Raw genomic sequence first — 23,320 nt, forward strand, 5'->3', positions numbered from 1 at the left:
TTGCTTGTGTTTCAGTGCTGTAAAATCAGAAGTACATTTTCTATTAAAGAATTATTTAATTTCAAACTTCTTGAATCAAATCTTGATTCTTTTCCAAATACATTCTACTACTTTTTCTGAGCTGCTTATTGATGTTTAGCACTTTCACACTGAGGCTTTCCCGTTCTCAAGCTTCCATCATTGTCTTTTCAGCCTTGGTCTCTTCTAAATTAAACAAAGTACAGTTTAGAACTATTGTTCAACATGATCTTCCTTCTCCTTACCATAGTGTTCTCATCCTGAAGCATCCCTGATATTTTAATATTATTCAAATAATCAGTTTTCTGTGATAATTTAAAATTCATCACATTTTCATACTTTTGTGTTGTTTTGTAGACATGACACAAACCTATTCACACCTAGGAAGAAGGAACTTCAATTGAGAAGTTGTCTCCATCAGACTGGGCTGGGTCCTGTATGACAATTGGATTTCAGGAACTTCTGACTTACATACAGGCCATGCTCATACCAAGGAATGGGGCTTTCAAGAAGATAGAAACAGTTTTTGGAGCTAGACCTAGAATTTTATGGATAGATGAGGAATTAGAAAGTGTTAACACTTAAAATATAAGTTAGGTACATTGCCTTGAACTAGTAGACTAGCAGGAAGAAAGAATAACTAAAGAAGGTGAGGCTGTGTGCTATGTTGCCAAGACCTTGATGCATGGAGCTGGATAAAAGTGAATTAGTATCTCAGTGTAGGAACTTGCTAAATGAGTGACCTTATGTGAGGTACTTGGCCACTTACTGCATGAGTTTCTTCATGTACATGTTGAAGTGACTGGTACTGGCTTCACAAAAGTAGTGTAAAAGTAAAGAAGAATTTAATATAAAGCATTTTTTTTTTGTTCCTGGAAAGGGATGGGAGTAGGAGCCCTGCATGTGAGCACTACAACCTTTAGGAAGTAGGAACAAGTCATGACATGGATCAGAGTTGAAAAGATTAAACACATCATCATGTAAGTAACTATCTGTCACAAGAAAGAAAAAATGCTAACTAGATACAGAAAATATTGCTAACTAGAGCCAATGGACCATTGGAAAGGACAAGCACTGTCTGTGAGGCACATTCCTGATTGCACATCAGGATTGTTCTTCCAGAAGATTGCTAGACAGACAGGTGATGAGCAGAGGGCCAGCGTGAAGCAGTGATGGAGTGGTTGAAGTGCCTGTTGAATCAAGAACATGGGCTTACACATGAAAAGAAGTCAAACCAGGAGAGTCTCAGGGGACTGGAAGGTTACAACAAAACTGTTTCACTATTATCAAAAAGGATGTCAAGGACAGGAAGGAGATATGCAGAACTCAGAAGCAGACATATTGATGAGAAGCACAGTGAAGTCATAGACTGGAGAGGAAATGGAAGAGTGGGACCACAAGGCATACAGGACACAAGATGGGCAAAGTCAGGGAAGGCGTGTTGACTAGAGGAGCACAGGCAGGTGATTGGGAGTGACAAGAGTTAGGATTGGGAATAATCATGAGCCAGATGCCATAGCCATGGGGTTTAGCTTATGATGTGGATGACATTCTAAGATTAGCATAGCTAAATGATATAAAGAATATGGAAGCGTGTGTTGCTCTTTATTCATTGAGTTACTCTGTTTCAACATCATAGAGGTTCTATATGTATCCAGGTAGTCTTCAACGGTTCCTAATATGGAAATTTCTGTCACTATCTCAGCTTCTGCCTGCCCTCCTTGTGTGTGTGTGTGTGTGTGTGTGTGTGTGTATTTGCATGTACATGTGTTACTGGGGATTGAACCCAGCACCTTATGATGCTAGTGATTCAGTGATCCACATGCCCAACCCTAGAAATGAAATTCTCAAAGGAGCAGTGACTACCTCCTGTAACCCTAGAGTTTCAGGAAGGAGCATAGATGCTATATTGACACAGAAGCTGCACAATGAATGGTTTAAAATATTTCCATAAAGTTCATACTTTGGTTTGCATGAATTCATTGAACTATTGTAATCACTTTCCCAAATCACAAATGATTGTGTTACTGTTAAAAAATTTAGAAATCTTTTTTGTTTGTTTGTTTGAGTTTTTTTGTTTTGTTTTGTTTTTTGAGACAGGGTTTCTCTGTGTAGCCATGGATGTCCTGGAACTCACTCTGTAGACCAGGCTGGCCCCGAACTCAGTAATCCGCCTGCCTCTGCCAAATTTAGAGATCTTAATTCACATAAAACTAAAAATTTAAAGATGCTCAAGACTTCCTTGCAAAAAGTTAGTTGCGTGTTGGTATTGTTTTTCACTCAGAAATTAACTAAATATTCACTGAACAGCAAGTGTGTGCCAGGCACTGTTCCATACATCAGAAGAAAAAAAAAACAGTGAAGGAAAAGGCAAATAAGCCCCAAGTTGAGGAAGCTCAGCTCTCAGGCTGGAAACAGAGACAGTCAGTATGTAAAAATACATGAGTTACTTTCAGGTCGAAGTTAAGTTTTGTAAGAATTAGGGAACAGGTCACCAGGAGTGCTGGGAAATAGCTGCTTTACATAGTTTCAAAACCCACCAGTGACAAGGTGCCTTTAACAGGGAGCTGATGTAAAGGAGCCACTGTATGAAGATTGGGAGGCAGTGTAGGTACTGTAAATAAAGACAGTAGATTAGTTATTAGTTATTTGCCATTTAGTATGACAGATCTCCAACAGGATCAGTTCAGCAGAGGTGATGAAAACAAGACCAATGACTGTCCTGCAGTCTAATGAACAAACCATGGTTTTCCACAAATTCAGAAATGTTTTATCATGAATATCATTCCAACGTTAAATCCATTGTCAGGGGCTGTGTCAGCGGTTAAGAACAGACTTTGAGATTTGTGGATACATCTCTGTGGTAGAGCACCTGTCTATGTACGAGCAAAGCCCCAGGTTTGATCCCCAGCATTGCACAAAGATAGTGATTCTAGTTGCATTTAAATTCTGATGCTTGGGGCTGGAGAGATGGCTCAGCAGTTAAGCCCATTTGTTGATCTTCCAAAGGACCAGAGTTCAATTATCAGCTGCCAAAAGGTGGTTCAGATCCATGTCTAACTCCAGGTCTGGAGGATCTTCTGCCCTGTTTTGTCACAGGCACCAGGAATGCCAGAGGAGCAGAGGTGTACATTCAGGCACAGCACTCAAACACATGGAATAAAACAAATTCAGACCCCTTTAGACCATTTGCCTTGGGAAACTTCTGCAGGCCAGAATCCTTCTGACATACCTTATAACCTTTAACATAGTAGTAATAATAATAATTGCCTCATACTATTGCAAGAATTATCTGATGATATAGCCATAGTTAAGAAAATGCTTGATGTATGCAAAATGCTTCTTAGACGATGTAATTCTGCTACAACTTCTCCCACCACAATGCATTTCATGGGGAAATAAAGCCCCTTGGTTTTATTCCCTTAATGATTATTGTTGGTTCTGAGTATGATATAATTTAACGAACTCTACAGGAAGCAGCTTGTTGTTGGTATTTCTTCATGAGATCCACAGTAGTGATAGCCTGGATGTCAGTGCAGAGTGAACCTGTGAAACACACTGATTGCAATCATTTTAAGGGCCATGGCTGATTTTAAAGGGTTTCCCACAGGGCTCCTACTGAATATATGAATACAAGTAAAAGGCATGCTGTGGTCTGCTATCCAACCAGGTGAATTTTCCAGAAAAAATATGCTTCAACACCCAGACGTATTCTCTCTCTCTCTCTCTCTCTCTCTCTCTCTCTCTCTCTCTCTCTCTCTCTCCCTCTCCCCCCTCACAAATGCACACATATAATCACAAACTCACACACACTCTTTTACACACAGAAACTCATACTCAAACTCACAAAATCATACACACACTTACACAATCACACACACTCATATACTCACACAAAGATGCACAAACAGACATACCTTAGTCTTTAGTCTTTAGTTGCTGAAAGACAAACATATCCTATTTTACCATAGGGATAAAACTAAACAAAACAAAAAACAAAACAATCTTCTTGTTCCTCATAAATTGGATAAAAAAAAAAGCCCAATACAATAGGACATACTGGTTATGAGGCAACAATTAGGGACAGATTGTGTCTTTTAACAGTTTTACCCTTCTAATTTCAAGCTTTAACTTGAAGTTACTGACATTGAAAGCTGCCTAAAATATATCATTTCTATCCTAAATGTTCAGGATGTTTTGTAGGGGGAAAGTGAGGAAATTATTACATTTCTTAGTAAAGAAACCCAGAGTAGCTCAGAGCACATGAAAACTGTTGTAAAGCATCTTCTCTATATAGTACTTGGCAAATAGTAAATTTCCCAAATTTACCCTTTGTTTAATACCTGAAGATGTGTGAATTTAAACTTGTGTACGTGTTATTCACTATGAGTCAAATGAAATTATGAGGCAACTCTGATTAACGTTTGTACTAGCTGGTTATTGGGATTTACTGAAAGAAAATGACTTTCGTTTCTTATGTACTTTTATAAAAGGAAGCAAATGCTATGATCTACTTAATAAATCTACTTAAATACATTATTATTATTAACACATTATTATTAATCTACATTATTACACAAAGTTTACTCATGTACTCCTAAAGTCTAAAATGTGGATCTTCCTTCCTTTCTTCCTTCCTTCCTTTCTTCCTTCCTTCTTCCCTCCTTCCCTCCCTCCCTCTATCTCTCTCTCGTTCTTTCTTTCTTCCTTTCTTCCTTTCATTCTCTCTCTCTCTCTCTCTCTCTCTCTCTCTCTCTCTCTCTCTTTCTTCCTTTCTGTCATTGTTTTATTCTTACTTGAAGACAGTATCTCACTATGTAGATCAGCCTGCCTCTGCCTTGTGAGTTCTGAGGTCATAGATGTGTGAATTTTTCATTGTTGCCAATTAATGGTATCTTTTGAACGTTTTAACATACAAAAAAAATGCAAACATTTGAGGAAACAGTGAGATTAATTGAATTCGTTTGTTCTAATCTCAAGATGATGTAGCTAGGTTATAAGTGTCTTGCTGAAGTCAAAAAATTAAAACTAGAACTTTTCCCATTCCATTATGAATTTTCAAGTTTCGCTTATATTTTTAGGCCTAACAAGTCTTTTTTCATGGCCTTCACTGACCAACAATATTATTCAGGACAGAAAAGGAGATGTTTACACTTCTATCTCTTTAACATTATGTCTAATCATTGCTATAAGTATTGATTCTTCTTATTATCTTTAACAAATGAAATATGTGTAAAGCTATGCTTCTAATTTTAATGTATTAAAATTAGAAAATCCCAAGTAAGAATACCACAGATTGTTTCCCCTGGGAAGCACAAAGGGGAGGCATAAAGCCTCCCATAGATATGTATAACCTCAACCTTAGTCAACTCATTTGTTTTCTCTGACATGCTTCTTCCATGGTGTGTGATCTTTATTCGTATTTCATTTCTGTTTACAGAAAACCAGGCAGAGCACAGAAAGCATAGATTTGTGTGGTGCACATATAGAATGGGCCAAAGAAAAATCAAGCAGAAAGAGTGTCTTTCAGGTAAGAATGCCACATGTGCTCAACTTACTCCCTTTTCTTCTAAATCTGAGTCCCCTCCCTCAGTTAATGAGAGCAACAACACTACCTTCCTGTGGTGTTTTCACGTGTAGGAACTACTTGTCTGCAGGTCATTATGAACGACTGACTCTGGCTCCTCTTCCTCATGGAATCGTGGCTTTATTTTGTGTTTTCCTCTGATGACTGGTTACTATCTAAACAACAACAACAACAAAATACATGTTTTATGTCGATTAATTTACAAGAACCTCTTTGAATTTTGCGATGTATTTGATAGTTGTTTGGGGTGCCAAGGTAGAATGCTTCACTTAAATAGACTCAATGCAGTACTTTCAAACATACACAAATTAAGGTTCACTAATTACAAGCTCTTCTCATTCATTGCCATCCGTGCCTTCTAGTCATTAACTACATTTACCAGTGTATGGAAGGATGAGGATGGAGTGGAGCAGCTTGACGCGGGTGACAGAAAGATATGAGGGGGTGGGAGAGTAATCAGAATGCATTATATATATGTAAGAGGTTGTCAAAGCACAAACTTAATAATAAATTTAAATCAGATGCTTTTATATTAAAGATTTTCACTTTTAGGATAAAAATTGCTATCATTAATCAGTAGTCATAAGCATAATCCACCGAATGTTTAAAAATAAAACAAAACCCCACAAAATCCTTGAAAGACCTGATATGTCACTTGCGATGTTACCCTGTCATGATTTGACCTGATTTTTAGTTAGTAATATTTTAAATTATAAGTTTGATCTGTTTTTTCCATTTTAGGTGATATATAATATTTACATTTTGAAATCAAACAATTTTGTTGCATTTTAGAATTGTTCTATTTAGTAACAAGTGTAATATATTAATACATATTTATTAATATTAAATATTTTCAACAAAATTGTATTCTTTCAGTACATGTCATCATTATGTAATAAAATATATTGATGAAATCAGAATTAGGACTTACAGCAGCAAAGCTGAATGGCCTTTACTCCTTCTACTCATATGAGGAAAACAACTGTTCACTTCCAGTACGTCCCGTATGTGTTACTTTCTTCGGGAACTCATTCGTGTATATTATAACAACTTGGGCCTATTCAGATTTAAAAAGTAAAATTGCACACACATGTCCTAGAAGAAGTTATCTTTCTGTTTCTAGTTTTAACGTACTTAAATATAGAGATGTTTTAAAACCAAAAATTAAGTGAAAGGATAGATATAATTATCGTCTGTCAACTAAAAATAAAAAATTTTAAAAGGAAAGAGGAAGGAAGGCGGCAAGCAGGCAGGAAGGCTCACGTATAGAGCAGTGATCTCAAGCCAAATGGTAGAGAATTTAGAATTTAGAAAAACCAAGGCATAAATAATAAAATCAACTTCATTTGCAAGTGAGAAGGTAAGGATCAGTAGTAACCCTCTCCTCCAGTTTCCTTCTCTTGGTGTTATTCTAACCCCAGTAATAAAATGTGAGGGTCAGAGTGCTAGTCTCTGGCAATCTACGATAGTGCTTCTCAGCCTATAGGTTGCAACCCCTTTGGCAAACCTCTATCTGTAGACATATTTACATTACAATTTATAATAGTAGAGCAATATTACAGTTACAAAGTAGCAATGAAAATAAATGTATGGTTCGGGGTCCCCACAACATGAGGAACTGTATTAAAGGGTCACAGCATTAGGAAGCTTGAGAGCCACTGAGCTGGGACATGATGCTGTAGACTTCCATGTGTTGCAGGCCCCTGATTAATAAAGTTGTAAGAGAAAGAGCTTAAGTTTAATTTAAAGAACATGATGTTTGTAAATCGACCTTTCCATAGATTTGAGAGGCCAGCCTTTCTCCATTTATCTCTAAAAAGTTTCAACAAGATAAAAAAAGACTGTTGTCAACTTAGTCTGACAGACAAATGATGATGCATGTCATTCTTGGCTTCTCAAAATATTGTTAATGCTCAAACTTTTATAATTTACACTTGATCTATATTTATGTTTCTGAACTTAGTTTCTTCCAATGACTTTGAAGTTGGTTTTCACTATTTACAAATTTCTCATCATCTATTTTTGCTTTTAATATCATTTGGACAATTGATGGGGCTTTGAGCCTTTAATATTTACACAGATGACTTGTAGCTAATATGCATGCAGCTAGATAGTGTGATAGATAATTGATAGATGATAGGCAGATTATAGGTGAATACATTATTGACAGTTTTATATATAGATTAAAAGATTATTATAAAGATAGTATGAATAACAAAGTTAAAGGAAAATTCTTAGATAACTTTTTGTTAATTCATTTTGAATAAATCATCTGACTTCATGAGTGTATGTGCCCACAGAGTAGATCAGAAGAGTCTTCTGTTTGAGCAGAATAACATAAGTTACTTTTATAATTCTGTTAATACAAAGAGTATCGGGAAGAATTTGCCAGACAACTAAGTCCAGATGATGTGTATCAATAGTTGATTAGGTACATTAGCTGGGCTAAGTCTCAAATGAACAGAATAAACATGATTATATCTCAAAAACATGGTATTAAGGTATGGGTGGGTATTTGACGGTGTGTAAGGGTTTCATTACCTACTGCATAATGAAACGTTTTTTTGTTACTGAAAAAGATCCTTCCCACTTCAGCTGAGGTACCACATCAAAAATAGTTACAGGATTCCAAGTTTGAATTGGGCTTGATATTCAATCTCAGCCTATGAATTATAGATTACAGATCGCAAATGACTATTGAGATTTTCAGTTCCAGATGAATCAAAGAAGAGCAAAATTAGAAATAATTTAAAATTTGAAATCTGTCTTTAAAAAGATGATGGATTGGCAATTATATCCCACATAATTATGATGTCTATAAAGAAGTCAAACTTGAAATGAACAGGAAAACAAACAAATTTTTTTGAATGCCTGAGATAGGTTAGAAACATACATTTTTGATCCAGAAAAATGAAATATTTTTCTTTCAGTATTTATACTATTTAGACATCTGACTTCTTCATTTTCTGTATTTAAAAAAATCCAAGATTTTTTTCATAAATAAAACTCAATGTGGATTCAGTCTTCTTCAAGTAATATATGTTAATATCATAGTGACAAATTCTAGCTTTAGTATGTAATAACTCTTGGTAAATAAAAATGATATTCACTTTCTGAGGCCAGGAACGTTTGCCTACATTGGGGCCAGAATCTTTGTCTTATGGGCATTATTTAACTGCAAGTCACATCTTAAAAAGTACTGTTCTTTTCTGTAAGACATGGCCTGTGACATGTAATCACAGGTATCAAAATGCATATAAGTATAGTTGTAAATAATATAAATAGGTGTATATTTATATTGAATTACTTGATTTTAGGAAATGTAGTGAGCATTCACACAGAGAGAGACATAAATATACAGGTGCGCACACGCGTGCGTGTGCACACACACACACACACACACACACACAAAGCTTTGCACTTATGAAAGCGTCCCATACCAATTCTGAACTGGATTAGTAAATGTCCATTGCTCTAAGATTTGTTTAATTCTGAAGAAAGGGTGACATAATAGACCATCACAAATCTGATACAGTTTGAGAAAGCATATATCCAGTGAACAATTTGGAATGAACTTTGGGCACATTTCCTTAGTTAAAAACTAAAAGCAACGCGAGGTCTTCATCAGGGAGAGCCTGGACGAAAAAAGATTTTTGTTCAAATCACATGTTTTAAACATTTCTGCTAAGTGCTGGTTTGCTCTATGGTGTTTAGCCTGAAATTTAAATCACTAGGGATTAAAAAGATTACAACATAATCTTAAATAATCCCAAATGTCATTTACGGAGAGATAGTTATAATAACTAAGCAAAATCGCACTAAAGGGTGGCAGGACTCTCGGGCAGCATCCAACCACAGCAGGAGCTACTACAGGCTCCCTCACTGGCCACATTATGCATTAACACTGCCTTGCATTAACACTCAGGAAGTTTAACTGATAACACAGTTGCAAAATCAGTTCCAGGAACACAGAATTGGGAGAAACTTTTAAGAGTGCTCTCCTTACAATGTTGAAAGGAAAGTCTCACTTAGGTTCTTTGCCTTCCTTGGAGTTTGAGCATTCTGAATAAAGTTGTTGGAAGACTAGGGTAGGGAATTCATGTCATGCTGTCAAACAGAGGATATAACACCAGCATACTTCCAGTTTCGCAGGGATGCCACTTATTAAAAAGGAGAAGAAGCTAGGCTTGGTGGTTCATACTTTTTTTTCTTTTTTTTTGTGTTTATTAGATATTTTCTTTATTTACATGTCATATGATTTCTCCTTTCCCAGTTTCTCCTTTAAAAAAAAAAAAAAAAAAAAAAAAAAAAAAAAAACAAAACAAAACCCAAAAAACAACAAGAACAAATCTCTGTTGCCTCCCCCTCCCTCTGCTTGCCACCCCACCCTCTCCCACTTACTGGCTCTGGCATTCCCCTACACGGGGGCACAGAACCTTCACAGGGCCAAGGGCCTCTCCTCCCATTTATGCTCGACTTTGCAATTCTCTACTATACACATGCTGCCAGAACAATCAGTCCCACCATGTATAGTCCTTGGTTGGTGGTTGAGTCCGTGGGAGCTCTGAGGGTACTAGTTAGTTCATATTGTTGTTCGCCCTAAGGGGCTGCAAACCCTTCAGCTCCTTTGGCCCTTTCTCTAACTCCTTCATTAGGGACCCTGTACTCAGTTCAATGGATGGCTGTGAACCTCTACATCTCCTGAGCGGCTTATACTTTTAATGCAAGCCCTTGTGAGGCAGAGGCAGGTGAGCTCTGAGTTTGAGGCCAGTATGGTCTAATATGGCAAGGACAGCCAGAGTTACATAGAGACCTTGGCTCAAAACCCAAACAAAAAACAAAACTGATGCCAATGCACTGTAATTATTTCTATTCCATTAAGTTATTTCATGATAATATTTACCTGTCCTGTAAAGCAGTTTTAGATATGACTAGAAAATATGTCAACTATGGAACTTATTGAGCCAAGATACTGGGCATGCTCTAGCTGATCAGATTGTTGTAGCTGAGGCTAACAGGGAATATATTTAGCATAAGAAACAACAAAGAAAACAACTTGGGAATTTTATCTGCAACATAAGCCTTGTGTTGCAAGATTCCCAAAGTATCCTTGAAATGAAAATCTAGGAGATACAATTTGTTTACTTAACTCTTTTCTCAGTAGGGGGTAAGATATTAACTGATTAGCTAAGATATTGAGTCATCTGTACTCCTGAAGGCATTTTTTCCTCAGCTTGGTGTATTATAAACAATTTTTAATAAAAATTGGCTGCTGAATTTATTGGATTTCTACAGATTATATGTATTAAGTTGTATAATTCTATCAGTTAATAAATAGTGAGTAGAACTATGTCAATTGCCTGTCTGTAAGACAGGGGACATAGAGATGGCATAAGGAGATGAAGGTCCACCTTCGTTCCATGTCAGAATATAAATACTGTGTTCAAATATCTAGGATGTGACATTGCTTCTTTAATATGAAAACACATCTGCAGAGAGAGACCTGGTTCCCTATAAGGAAAATAAAGCTGAAGTAGGTTTAACATTTAATTACTTGTTACTTTTCCGACTCTGGGTAAACTCCTCTAGCTATACTGTACATTAAATATTTTTGTGTAATATTCTCCATGGATATGCACTACAACTAAAAATAATTTGATTGCTTGTCCTGATCTGACGTCTTAGCCTCACATAGTTTAGTACTACTAAACTTTATTAATGTGACGATAATTTAATAACATCCTGGAAAATGATACTTTAAGCCAAAAGGAAAACTACTGCTATTTTGCTCTGATTCATGTCTTGTGTCAAGAGGGGCAGATGAGAATAAATCTGAGCATTTACCAATGTTCTCTTTCATTTTGCAATGTGAATAGTTAAACAAAATGCAAAGGGGGATTCTTCACATTTATAAATGCATGAATTTGTGGTAAGACTGGTTTCAGTTGGCAGAAGTACTCACAGTATTTTGAAAGGCATGGAGTCAAACAACATAAGACAGGGTAAAAAGAAGCATCAACATCCAATACAGCTATTGTTTACTCCTTGGTTTGCCTTGGGGCATTTCATGTGTCTACTAGATATGCATCCATCCTGCAAAGGCATAGTGGAACAATAGATGAGTCTGGGGACCTGGATGTTTTCAGTTGATGTTTTCAGAGACTCCAGTTGGAGATTCTCTCTCAGACTTGTGTATCACACTGAGAAAGGGTGAGATAAGAGCCCCTCTCCTACCTGACACCTCTCTGTGTTAAAAGTGAAGAGACACTTCAACATATTTTAAATCAACTACAAAGGAGTAACTTTAGTACAAATACTGATGGTCATCAGTTTTTCTTTGTTCAGTAACCAAATCATCTCATAACATTTGCATGAAATTGCAATTGTGAATTTCAGGAGAATCCAATGGAGGGGATGTATATTAGTGAAATGTGACTGATGTGGAGAACTTTCACTTTTATGCACAGCCCTCAGTTGCTGAAGATGTTATATGCCAAATGAAAGCTATTTTCATATATTATTCAAAGCAAATGTGTCTTTATGCCCTGTTTAGATTTTAGTATCCAGTCCTTTATGAAAGTTGCATTGCTGCAATATCAAGTTAAGATAAACTAGTTGACGAAGGGTATATGCAAGATTGCATGTCAACAAAAGCATATTCCCCTAGAATTTTCTTCTGAGCTCTGAACTGTAACTTGGAGAAACAAGTTCAGAAACAATGTCTCTAGTCCAAGAGAGACAAGGGACACTTTCTGATCCCCTTCTAAAGGTGTCAAAGGAATATTTTCTTTTGATTGGAAGGAAAAAATATGACTATTTTATCAATCCTGGCCTCAGTGTGTCAGTGAGATTATATTGGGAGGGACTTAATTTTGGAATTAGAGCTTTAATACACACACACACACACACACACACACACACACACACACACACCACTGGCTGTGATAAAAGAGATTCTTAAAACCAGGGGAAAATGATGTATTCAAATTTTGATAAAATTCCAATCTCATTAGCTCTGACTAATAAAGGGAGAATGAAGCAGAGAGGTAGTTCTAAGTACACCAATAATAAGAGGACCACATCCATCTCTTCAGACCTGACCAGTCTATCCCTTTAGAGCAAATCAATAGGAAACACTGACTTTTTGCTTATTTGATTTTTTTGAGAAAAATAATAAAGGTTCTTTAACCTAAATTCTTGGAACTAATATATAAAAATCAAATACATTGCTATAGAAAAGATTATCAAATTTATCCCACTTGGGTAATCCTTTGAGGCTCCAGATTATAAGCCTTAGACTCCGGATACATTCCTCTGAACATTCCACTCACTATCTAAAGCTACTGAGGGGCACTGCTAGTGTCCTGTCATTTTATCTGTTCACACTAGGGTCAGAACAAAACGGAACTGCAAGGCAGTAGCCACCACACTGACTAATATTGATAGATTTTTAGAGCCAAATAGGTCAAAAGAACTAAGATGTGAAGTTTCCGAAATGACATAAATGAGATCAAACTTTTGAACTGAAGGGAATGAACTTGATGTCATGTGCATTTTTGCAAAAGAATAGATGGATGTGGCAGAAGAGCTATAAAGCCACTGCTTTGGTCCCTTTGGCCTCTGGAGTGGCTAGGGTGTGGGATGGAGATAGGAGCCTTTTATTTGTACAATCCGAGTTTCAATCTGACCTCAGGCTACCTGCAGCAAGCCACCCTTCATTTCTTGGCCTCATTCTGGGACTCCCACCTCTTACAAAGGTTTATTTCTTCCTGCGTTCGTAGAACAAGCATTCAGGTCTCTAGGCTATCCATGGGTGTCTGTGGTTCACTGCAGTTTCCTTGTAGTGTCTACATAGTCAAAGTGAGGCTTCCAGATACTATGTAACAAAACCTAAGTCTTCAGACTATACTCAACAATCTGAGCAAACTAATCCTGGACCTCAGGGAAGATTCCAAAGGACTAGAGTGAAATTATCAAAACTGGATTTTTTCTACTTGTGATTTTCATCTTGTATAAAGTACAGAAAATATGACTTTGATTCTGGCGTGACAACATTCCAACTAAGGGCTCTCTTTTGCATATCTGGTTATGAATTCTTATTTTGTTTTTGTAAAAAAACAAAGTATCCATGTTTACTTCATGCTGAGTCTAGTTTTCTTTCCTTTTTAATAGCAAACAGATGTATTCCAGAAAAAGACATGCTTTAATCCCTAAAGCTGATATATAATATATGGAGCCAATAAATGGTAACTCAGTTTATAGCCTGTCCATGAGGATGTCAGAGTGAAATCAAATAGAGTACCTTAGGAAGACACAAAAATCATCTTCTGATAAATAGCCAGTGCCATTCCATTTTTAGAAAAATAAGATAACAAGGTTGTATCTGAGGGCAAGAAACACACACAGAGAGAATGAGAGACAGACAGAGAAAGAGAGAAAGAGAGAGAGAAAGAAAGACACAAATATACACATATATGCAACCATACACACACACACACACACACACACACACACACACACACAGAGTGTTTAAATACCACTAGCCACAAGACAGAGGGAAAATCTGGGTAGTGGTGAGAAAAACTCTAAAACCTCAGAACAATGTTTAAAGCAGGATAAGAAAATAACAAAGCAATCATTGTAAACAAAGGCTTGAAATGAACTCAAGAAAACAAATAGTTTATGATGCAAACCAATGCCAGCACTCACGAGAGAAGTCTTGTGTGGGATCTATGCAGAATCCTTCTATATAAGAGTAAAACATAGTACTAAAAACTTACTAGAAAGTACAGATTAAAAAAGCACGGATATAATTTAGACACATATATGTACATGCAAATGCAGATATGCATACAATATCAGTCAGTTATAAAAGAGGTCATGAATTAGGAGGAGCATGAAAAGGGGTGTGTGGGGGCGTTGGAGGGAGGAAAGAGACAGGAGAGATGTTGTGATTGAATTATAATTGCAAGTTTTGAAAGTCAAGAATATAGAATCTAGGAAGATGGCTCAGGGGTGGGGGGAGAAAAGGACTTGCTGTGCAGGCATGAAGACCTGAGTTCAGTTCCCCTTCACCCTCATAAAAAGCTGTGGGTGGCGCTGTGTACCTCCGTCTGCATGCGCCATTGCAGGAGACAGGAACAGGAGTATTTTTAGGGCTTTCTGGCATAGACTAGCTCTAGCTTCAGTGGAAGATGATGTTTCAAGGGAGAATGGAGATGAGGTAGAGACAGACAGAGCAGAACTCCCAACACTTACCTGTAGTGTCCCTGCAAGCATTCACAAGGCACATTGCCTTTGTTTTTTCTTTTTCTTGTGTGTGTGTGTGTGTGTGTGTGTGTGTGTTTCATTTTGCCAATTTGATACATTCTGGAGTTATCTTGAAAGAAGAACCTTAAGTGAGAAAAATCCCCCAGTCTGATAGCAAGTCTGAGGGGGCATTTTCTTGATCGATGATTGAAGCAGGAGGGCCCAGGTTTCTGTAAATGATGACACTCCTGGGCAGGTGGTTCTGGGTGGTATAAAAAATCAGGCCAAGCAAACCATGAAAGAATAATCCAGTTAGCAGAGTTCCTTCATGGCCTCTTGCTTTAGTTCCCACCTTCTGGTTCCTGCCTCTGTCTCTCCACCCCTACCCTACCTCCCATAACACCATAAACCACGTAAACACATAAACCATGTAAACACACACAAATACACTCACAGTCTTATGAAGCATTTCATCTCCAGCGTGGATGTGGGGGTTCTAACTCATTGCAGGGTATACATTCGACCCAAGTTGTTTACAATGACAGAGTTACCATGTTGCAAACGTGCCTCCTAGCAGTTTGATCTACTGACTCAGAACTTCTTTTAGTACCTTAGTTAGACTTGGTAATTCTGTTGTGTTTTATTTGTTATTTGAACAATGCTTAATTTTCAAGAGTCCCATAACCATGACCAAGCTAAAGACAGACTTTATAATGCCTGGTATCTATGATGGATTTGAACTCAAATCATGGCAGAGCGATCAGGAGGTGCCATTGTTGGACTCACAAGATGTGCTGATGAAGGTGTTGGAAAGTATGTGAAACCTTTCATCTTTGAAAGGTGCTCTGGAACACACAATCACAGGTGTCATTGTCCATCTGAGAGGAAGGAACAAGCCCTGGCAGTTTATAGCACAATATCAAATTAAACTCAGTAGCAATTTAATGTTTAATCAGCATAAAAATAAATATTTGGAGGCTAGAAAACAAATGTGTCCCGTGAAATATAATTAATGGCATGAGAAAGTGGCTGGCTTCATTGCAGACAAATTTGTCCTTTTACTAAAGTAAGGATTGTTCTATTATTAACACTGGAAATCTTAGATGGGCAGCAGAGACTGCTGCATTATTCATAAAAGCGTTGCTGCCATCTGGTGGCCGATTGGCAGTTCAGCACAGACTGCTAATTCCATTTGACTGGGTCTTATGTGAGGCTACGCAAGACAAGGCTCTGGGTGGTAAAAAACGAAAGTGTGAACAGTTAGGTTTAGATGTCATTCATTTGATGACTGTCCTTGTTCCCCACGCCTTGGTAGAACGAAAGTCTCAAGCCGTAGTGAGATGATTATATATATTTGGCTTTACTGTGAATGTGTATTTTCAAGGCTTATCTAAGGAAGTTACTCTTGGCTGTTGTTGACTGACAAATTTTATTGACATTCAGTTCTGTTGGCAAATAAATATGTACTCAAATATTAGGAAGATTTATTGAATCTAAAGATATGTTATTTTGTGTAAATAAGAATATATGTGAGATGCTGTAATCCCTCATTTGGATCTAAGCATGAATTTTCTTAAGTTATCATTCACTGAGACTGCTTTTGGAAATAATACAATTTATAATATCAAAAAGAAAAAATGAACAGCGATTCATAAAACTTGAGATTCTATCTCATCACTGAAGGGTTCTATAAAGAAATGTTATTTCATGACTCAGAAACCTATAATCTGATATAATGGGGAGGACTTAGAAATTAAATGACAAATATTTAGATTACATTACATGTTAAGAACATGAAGATCCATGCAGCAGGGTCCCCTCTCATTCTCCCAAAGAGCAGGGTGACTTTGTGTCCTGGACTATTCTAAAACTTCCTAAAATTGTAGGATTTTTATTGTATGTAGTCCTAAAATCATAGGCTCATTGTATGTGCTAAAATCTCAACCTGAAAAATGGATATTTATGTAGATCAAAAGTCTTTGAAGAACATAAGATATAATGAGTTAAAATTGCCCCAGGAGGGAGGTTGGAGTTCCTTGAATTCGCAGAGATAGTATTTAATAGTTAATGCCCACGTTCCAGTGGACGCTTCCTTGCCATTAAACTGCCTTATGATTTAGTAAAAGTCGCCTGCCTACAAAGAGGCATTGCACTACACTAGGAGAATTATAATATTGAATGAATGTTATTCTTTACCATAAAAGTTGCAAGTGACTATTTTTAAAGAGAGACATTTGGATTTTATTTTAAAATTCTCTGGAAGGCTTTGCTTCTATGTATATACATTTGCCATTACCTCTGTTACTAGTTACTTCTGATACTGAAAATATTTCCTTCTTCAAACCATTTAATTTGGCTTATGGAAAATCATGTCCCCCATCTTCCCTGGAAGAATGCTAAAGTCCCTTCTACCGCCCCCCCATCCCCGGCCTCCTTTCTCCCCACATTCTCCTCTGGAAGATGATGTAAACAAGACACTGTCCAGACAGTAAGAGCTACGTGTCAGTTATATCTCTGTCTCTTTCATACGTGTACATTTTAAAGCAGATCTGTCCCCCGAGTAGGCTTGAATACAGTTGCATGGTGGTTTCTAATGGCTCCACACTTGACACAGTAAAGCTATGGTCAGAGTACCCAAGTATTAGTCAAAACTTTCTATTGTTTGTCTCAATAACATTTGCTTTCTGGGAGCCTTTTCAGGTTCTTAAAAGTGTATTCCTATTTACTCAGGAAGATTATTCATATACTGTAACCTTAAGCACTTTAGCATGCAATTGCTAGATGTCAGTGTGTAGTAGGGTGTTTGGTTATGTGTTGGTTTAATACTGACAGCCATATCCTAGTGAAGAAGATGTTCATTTTTCTTACGACGTTGTTGAAAGTTCTATTTAAGCACAAAGCTTTTCATGGATGCCTTTGAGTTAAGTTGGGTTCTCTGTCACAAAGTCTGACAAACTAGAATTTGGTCTGCTATTAGTTTATTGTCGAACAGATCCCAGAAAACAGATTTTAAGAATCAGCAAGAATGAAGCATCAGAAAAACAAAACCAGCATATACAATGTACTAATAACGTTGGTCATAGGGCAGCACGATGCTAACATGACTTTTCTACCCAAAATTCCATAAAATAATTAAACCAAAATATTATGTTATCAGCCTCTGAGCCTTTGTTTCATGGCTGTCTCCAGAACAATGTCATTAGTTCTTTTGAACTTTCTGGTCATACGTGTAGCAAGTATGCTCATCCAGGTATTCTTTTCTTAGAGTCCATGAATATCCACAGTAGGAAGCAAAAGAAATAGGATGCATCTTGAGGCCAGACATAAGCTATCTGAGGAAGGGTGATGCAAATGCAGACCCAGATGTGGAGAGAAGGGTGGTCAGACAGCAGCAGTGTGTGATGTAATTCACTCTTACTAGCATTCAAATGTCCGTCTGTCTCATGGTAAATGTTATCCTGAGTTTTAGACTTGCAACTGTAGAAGAGCTAAGAAAACATTTTAGGGAAAACCATTCACCCTTTTCCTGCACTCATGTATGAGGCTGCATTTTATAATCATTGTCTACTTCATTCCAAGGGATTCTGGATTTTCCTCATCCATTGTCATGATTGTATGGTCTGTTCTGTTTTTCTGCTGTGCTATTTTTCATGTCCAAAGATTGTGGTGCTTGCTTTTTTTGTTTTGTTTTGTTTTGACATTTCCAGAATCCAGCTCACTGGACTCACCAGGCCTGCAGGATACAAGAGGCAACTCCTTGAGTCTACTGCATGCCAGAACAATCCTTTCTGTCAGCATACAGCAAGAGTGGTGTGCGATGGTTAGAAAGGCCAGCTTTCCCCATGAATATACCAGTCACTTTCCATATTATTAGCTTGTATCTCCAGCATGCAGAGCCACCAGCCTTTGGCCATAGTTTTAAGTTAATTACAGCATTACTGATACCTTTGGAAGCAAAACTCTCCAGGTCCTAAGAAAAAATGATGTGTAATCCAGCAGAGGCCAGGTTTGAAAACTTAAAAGCGTAAATGTTACAGATGTGAGCTATGGTGGCCATTCTTTTGCATGCTTTGATTCTTAGACACCAATGCTCTAGCTTTTTGGAATGTTGTATCATGTTACCACAAAAGCTGTGCAGTGGAGCAGTTCAGTGAAGCAGCTCAGTGAGTGCACTGTACTTGGGTTGCAGTTATGACAGAGTTTCTTATTATAAGGTGCCACCTTATTTCAGACGCATTTTAAGACACCATACCATTGCAAGGTTAATTGTTCCCCAGTGATGGGGCACTTAGGGAGAATAGTGTGCCCTAGAGCTAGGTGTCCTGGGTTTCATTTCCTTTACGTCTTTGCTTTGAAGCAATGCAGTGCCTCTAACAGAGCTAATAACCCTGTTTTACTAGTTTTACATCCATAAAGATCAGAAACAATGGAACAGGCATAGGCACCAATCAGAAAATACAAAGCCATATCTAGAGTTAATTTCCAGTCCAGAAAGACTGAATCAAGATCCCAAGAGCAGAAGGGGTTCAATTTGTTATCCTCATCCTGGCTACTGTTTTGACGTTCTGAATGGTTGTCTCTCCTGATGAAAAGCTACTCAGAAAGCATAGCTATATTGGCTTTGTTGGGAGGAACTATTGGTGTTAGGTCAGTACAGTGTCATGCTTGACATTGTGACTTCCTCATTTATGGATTTATTTTATAAGATCTAACTGGCTAAAGCTAGAAGATGGAGAACATCAAAGATTCAAGTCATCTGGTTCAACAGTATGATCTCTGGGAAAAATTATGACATTAACAGGAGACATAAAACACGCATGTTCTTGCTGACTCTTATGAGTCTACTAATATTGTCCAGGCTTCATTGTCTCCAATCTTCTCTCTACATGTTCCACTCCCAGGCCTCTGATCACCATAAAAAGCCATCCCTACTGTCTATATTCCTCCCTCTGGATACCCAGCATTAGGTTGCTTGCTTGAATGATGTGTAATAGCATTTCTGCTTACCATTGTTTTAAATCACCATCCTGGGGTGGGCTGATGGCAGGTGCTACCCATATTTTTTTATTCTTCATCAGATGACTTCAAGACCATCCTTGAGACCATAGGGTCAAGCATAGGAAGCATCCCTAGACCCACATGGGAAGAGGACAAGGAAAATTTGATTCACTTATGTGTAAGACTTAGATTCTCCAGAACGTTTTGCACCAAATTCCAAATGTTTTATTTCTACCTCGGGATTGTCATGTAACTCTTCATTTAGCAGATTTGAAAATGCCAATCATAATATGAAGCTAAAGCTACATAGTCCATTGAAAATATGATCAGATAGTTACTATCGATTCTGCTCCAGTGATAAGAGCCAGGGTGTAACTTTCTATCCCTGAGATTCTTTTGATGCAGAAAAGAAAGTCTTCTTCCATCATCTCATAAGCTTTTAAAATGTGTGTGTATGAAATTTTTAGTATAACCTACCACAAAACTTAGATATTATACTCTAGGTTCTCTTTGAACGTTTTTGAATCTTATGTCCTGAGAGTCAAAGTACAAGCCTGGATATGCTAAAGACATTCATTGGTTGTGGATGCCTCTGTCAATGGCTTCCAGAAATGCTTCCAGTGTGTAATATACATTGTGCATCTAGCGATAGAGGCTTGCTTTCAGTCATGTAACTTTATGAGAATATCTGAGTAAGACTGAGATTTATGACTTTAATCAAAAAAGTAGTTGTTTTAAGCCTCTAAATTCTGGGCTCATTCATAACAGAATAAATACCCAACTGATCCAAATTATGCATATACAAATATAATCTAAAGATTTAATACTTATGAGAGGTAATGGCAGTTCTAGAAATAGGATTTAACCCTTTAAAGAGATCTTGGAACCCCAATGAATTGCCAGATTCCATATTACAGGGCTGTAGAGAAAAGGCAGGTAGTAGACTTCATCTGGCCATGTAGCTTTCCTATTACTCAGTATGTTTATAGCAATAACTGCCTAACAAAGTTAACTTCCAGGAAGGATGCCAGGTTACAAGGAATCATACCCAAGTCTCAAAATCACATTGGGCTTGCACCCAAAATGTTTGCAACATTAGGTGGAAGCAACATAATCTGGCTTGGAAAGTTCCAGGGGAACAAAATGACAGAAGCTCAAGGAACACTGTGTTCAGCGTCTTCAAGATAGGATCTTTGTTGGCCTCTTGGAAAACAAGAGAAAACTGTGTATCTTGCTATTTTTAAAAATAACATGGACTAACAGAATCTCAGGTTGTCACAGATCATTGTTAAGACAACTTTAGAGGTTCTAACCCACAAACTGGGCTTAAGACATAAAGAGAAGATAGAAATACAGTTGGAGAAATCTAAACATTGCCCCAAAGTTTCAGCATTTCAGGACTTTCCAGGGAAAAGAAAAGAAATTTGATTTCTGTGCAGATGATGGGAAAGCTTGCAAATGGCCTGAGAAAAATTAAATTTCTCATATTTTCATTCCAAGTGGTATTTTCATGTTTGTTTTTCAAAAATTGAAAGTGACCTTACATGTTAAAAGTCGTTAGCTAAAATCAACTATGAAGGCCATGTTATTTTGGAATTTAATATTGTAACAATTGTTGATTTTTAAAAAGGTATATCTGGACATTGCCACTATTATTAATTTTAAAAGTTGTAGGAAATTTTTTTTCAGATTAGGTACTGGTGTAAGGTGGAGATGTGAATCATAAGCATGTCTATTTAATGCATTGTCACATTTCTTTTCTCCTAAAATATGTAAATTTAGAGGTTTAATTTATTTGTTTCCCTTTGGAGTTCTCTCCTTTTCCTCTTTAAAAAAAATAAACCTAACACATTCATGTTAAAATTTCAGCCTTGTTTTGTCTGAGATCTAAAATTTATTTCAATTTCTTCAGCTAAATTAAATTCTAAAACTACCATGAGTTTATATTTCTGGATTTATAGCAGGTTCAATTTGGTAGCAAAGAGTGATGAGAAAAAAAAATAGGAATGAAATAAATGACTTCATCAAAGGCTAGCTCAGTGGTTTGCAACCTTCCTAATGCTGTGATCTCTTAATCTAGCTCCTCATGTTGTGGTGATCCCCAACCATAACATTATTTTTGTTGCAACTTCATAACAGTAATTTTGTGACTATTATGAATCATACAGTAAATATTGGATATGTAACCCCTATTCATGTTTCTGAATACGTGAAATCAATATAATAAATTGAAGAAGACAATAATAATACAGAGAAATACAACATACCAAGTATTATTAAAGTTTTTTTCTTTGGCATATTTCAACATTTGGTCCTTGAATTAACCAAAATAGATTTTTGTGTACTCTAGGGTGAGTATGTGTGTGTGTGTGTGTGTGTGTGTGTGTGTGTGTGTGTGTGTGTTCTGATGTTGGTTATTTAGTTATACTACATTCTGGATCCAGGCTGATGGAAAAAACTGTTTAGCACAAATGTAGGAAAACCAATTGTGTCTTTAGACCCCAGAGTCAGAACCAACCTATATGTCATGTCTGTCTATATTTCATGGTGCTGAGTCAGAGCTAGTAGAGCAGAGACACATTAGCCCCTGCCCCAGCTGCCCACCATAATACACAAAGACAGTTCAGGAGGAGCTCCTAGTTTTCATCAAGAATAGTCACAGAACCTTCAACATTCTTGGCATAAATAGACATTCAAATTATCTGCATCATCTAAATTAAAGGACATTTTGTTAGGTGTTGATATTGTTAAGCTAAAGTGATATGCATCACACCTTTGCAAAAGTAAAAGCATATTTCTCACAATGTATTATTTCTTTTCATTGGTGCTGATATAATGGCTCATTTAAAGGAATCACTGAAGTTCCTTGATTAAACACTGTTGAATATGGAACTAAAGTTCACATAATTCAATACCATATGTCAACATGCATACCAAGTCATAACTATTTTAAAATCAGTTTAGAAGTGTTTTTAGGATGTGGAAATTTTGGATTAATGATTAAAGTCAAAGGCAGATGTATAAAAGATAAGAACTAAAGATCAGAGAGTTCAGAGTAGAATATGTCCTTTCAGAGTGAAACACCAAATGAAGCAAGATTTTTAAGGTATTTTCATTTAGTATTTGACTGATATTAAGGGCTTCTTCATGTCTCTAATGACAAGTGAGTATATGTTATACAGCCTCAAATACATTATGTTCAATTTGTGGACATTTACAAGCTCTCTTAAAAATATAAAGTATATAAATATAATGACTAATACAGTTAGACTCACATTAAACACTTGGCAGAGTGAGTCAACTGTGAGGGACCTTATTGTAATAATTATCTTCTAGATTTCAAAATCTATACATTTCTATATATGTGTACATCATGTATATTTATGCATATGTATATGTATATACATGATGAGATAATATTAGATATGTTTTAAAAAGAGAATGACAGTCATCAGTATAAATTGTTCC

At 36.8% G+C, this 23,320-nt stretch overlaps 1 protein-coding gene across 5 annotated transcripts in view; it reads left to right on the plus strand.

The window, feature by feature from the left end:
- Arhgap15 (Rho GTPase activating protein 15) overlaps positions 1-23,320 on the plus strand; it is a 611,414-nt gene that overhangs the window by 121,137 nt on the left and 466,957 nt on the right. For all 5 annotated transcript variants that reach the window (XR_004118571.1, XM_031370150.1, XM_031370149.1 and 2 more), the window contains exon 6: positions 5,459-5,548. Coding sequence is in view for 4 of the 5 variants with exons in the window: in XM_031370150.1 (XP_031226010.1) it covers positions 5,459-5,548 (90 nt within the window). In the remaining variant the exon portion in view is untranslated. The remainder of the gene's footprint in view (positions 1-5,458; positions 5,549-23,320) is intronic.

This window comes from Mastomys coucha, unplaced genomic scaffold (assembly GCF_008632895.1).
Source record: "Mastomys coucha isolate ucsf_1 unplaced genomic scaffold, UCSF_Mcou_1 pScaffold15, whole genome shotgun sequence".
Lineage (NCBI taxonomy): Eukaryota > Metazoa > Chordata > Mammalia > Rodentia > Muridae > Mastomys > Mastomys coucha.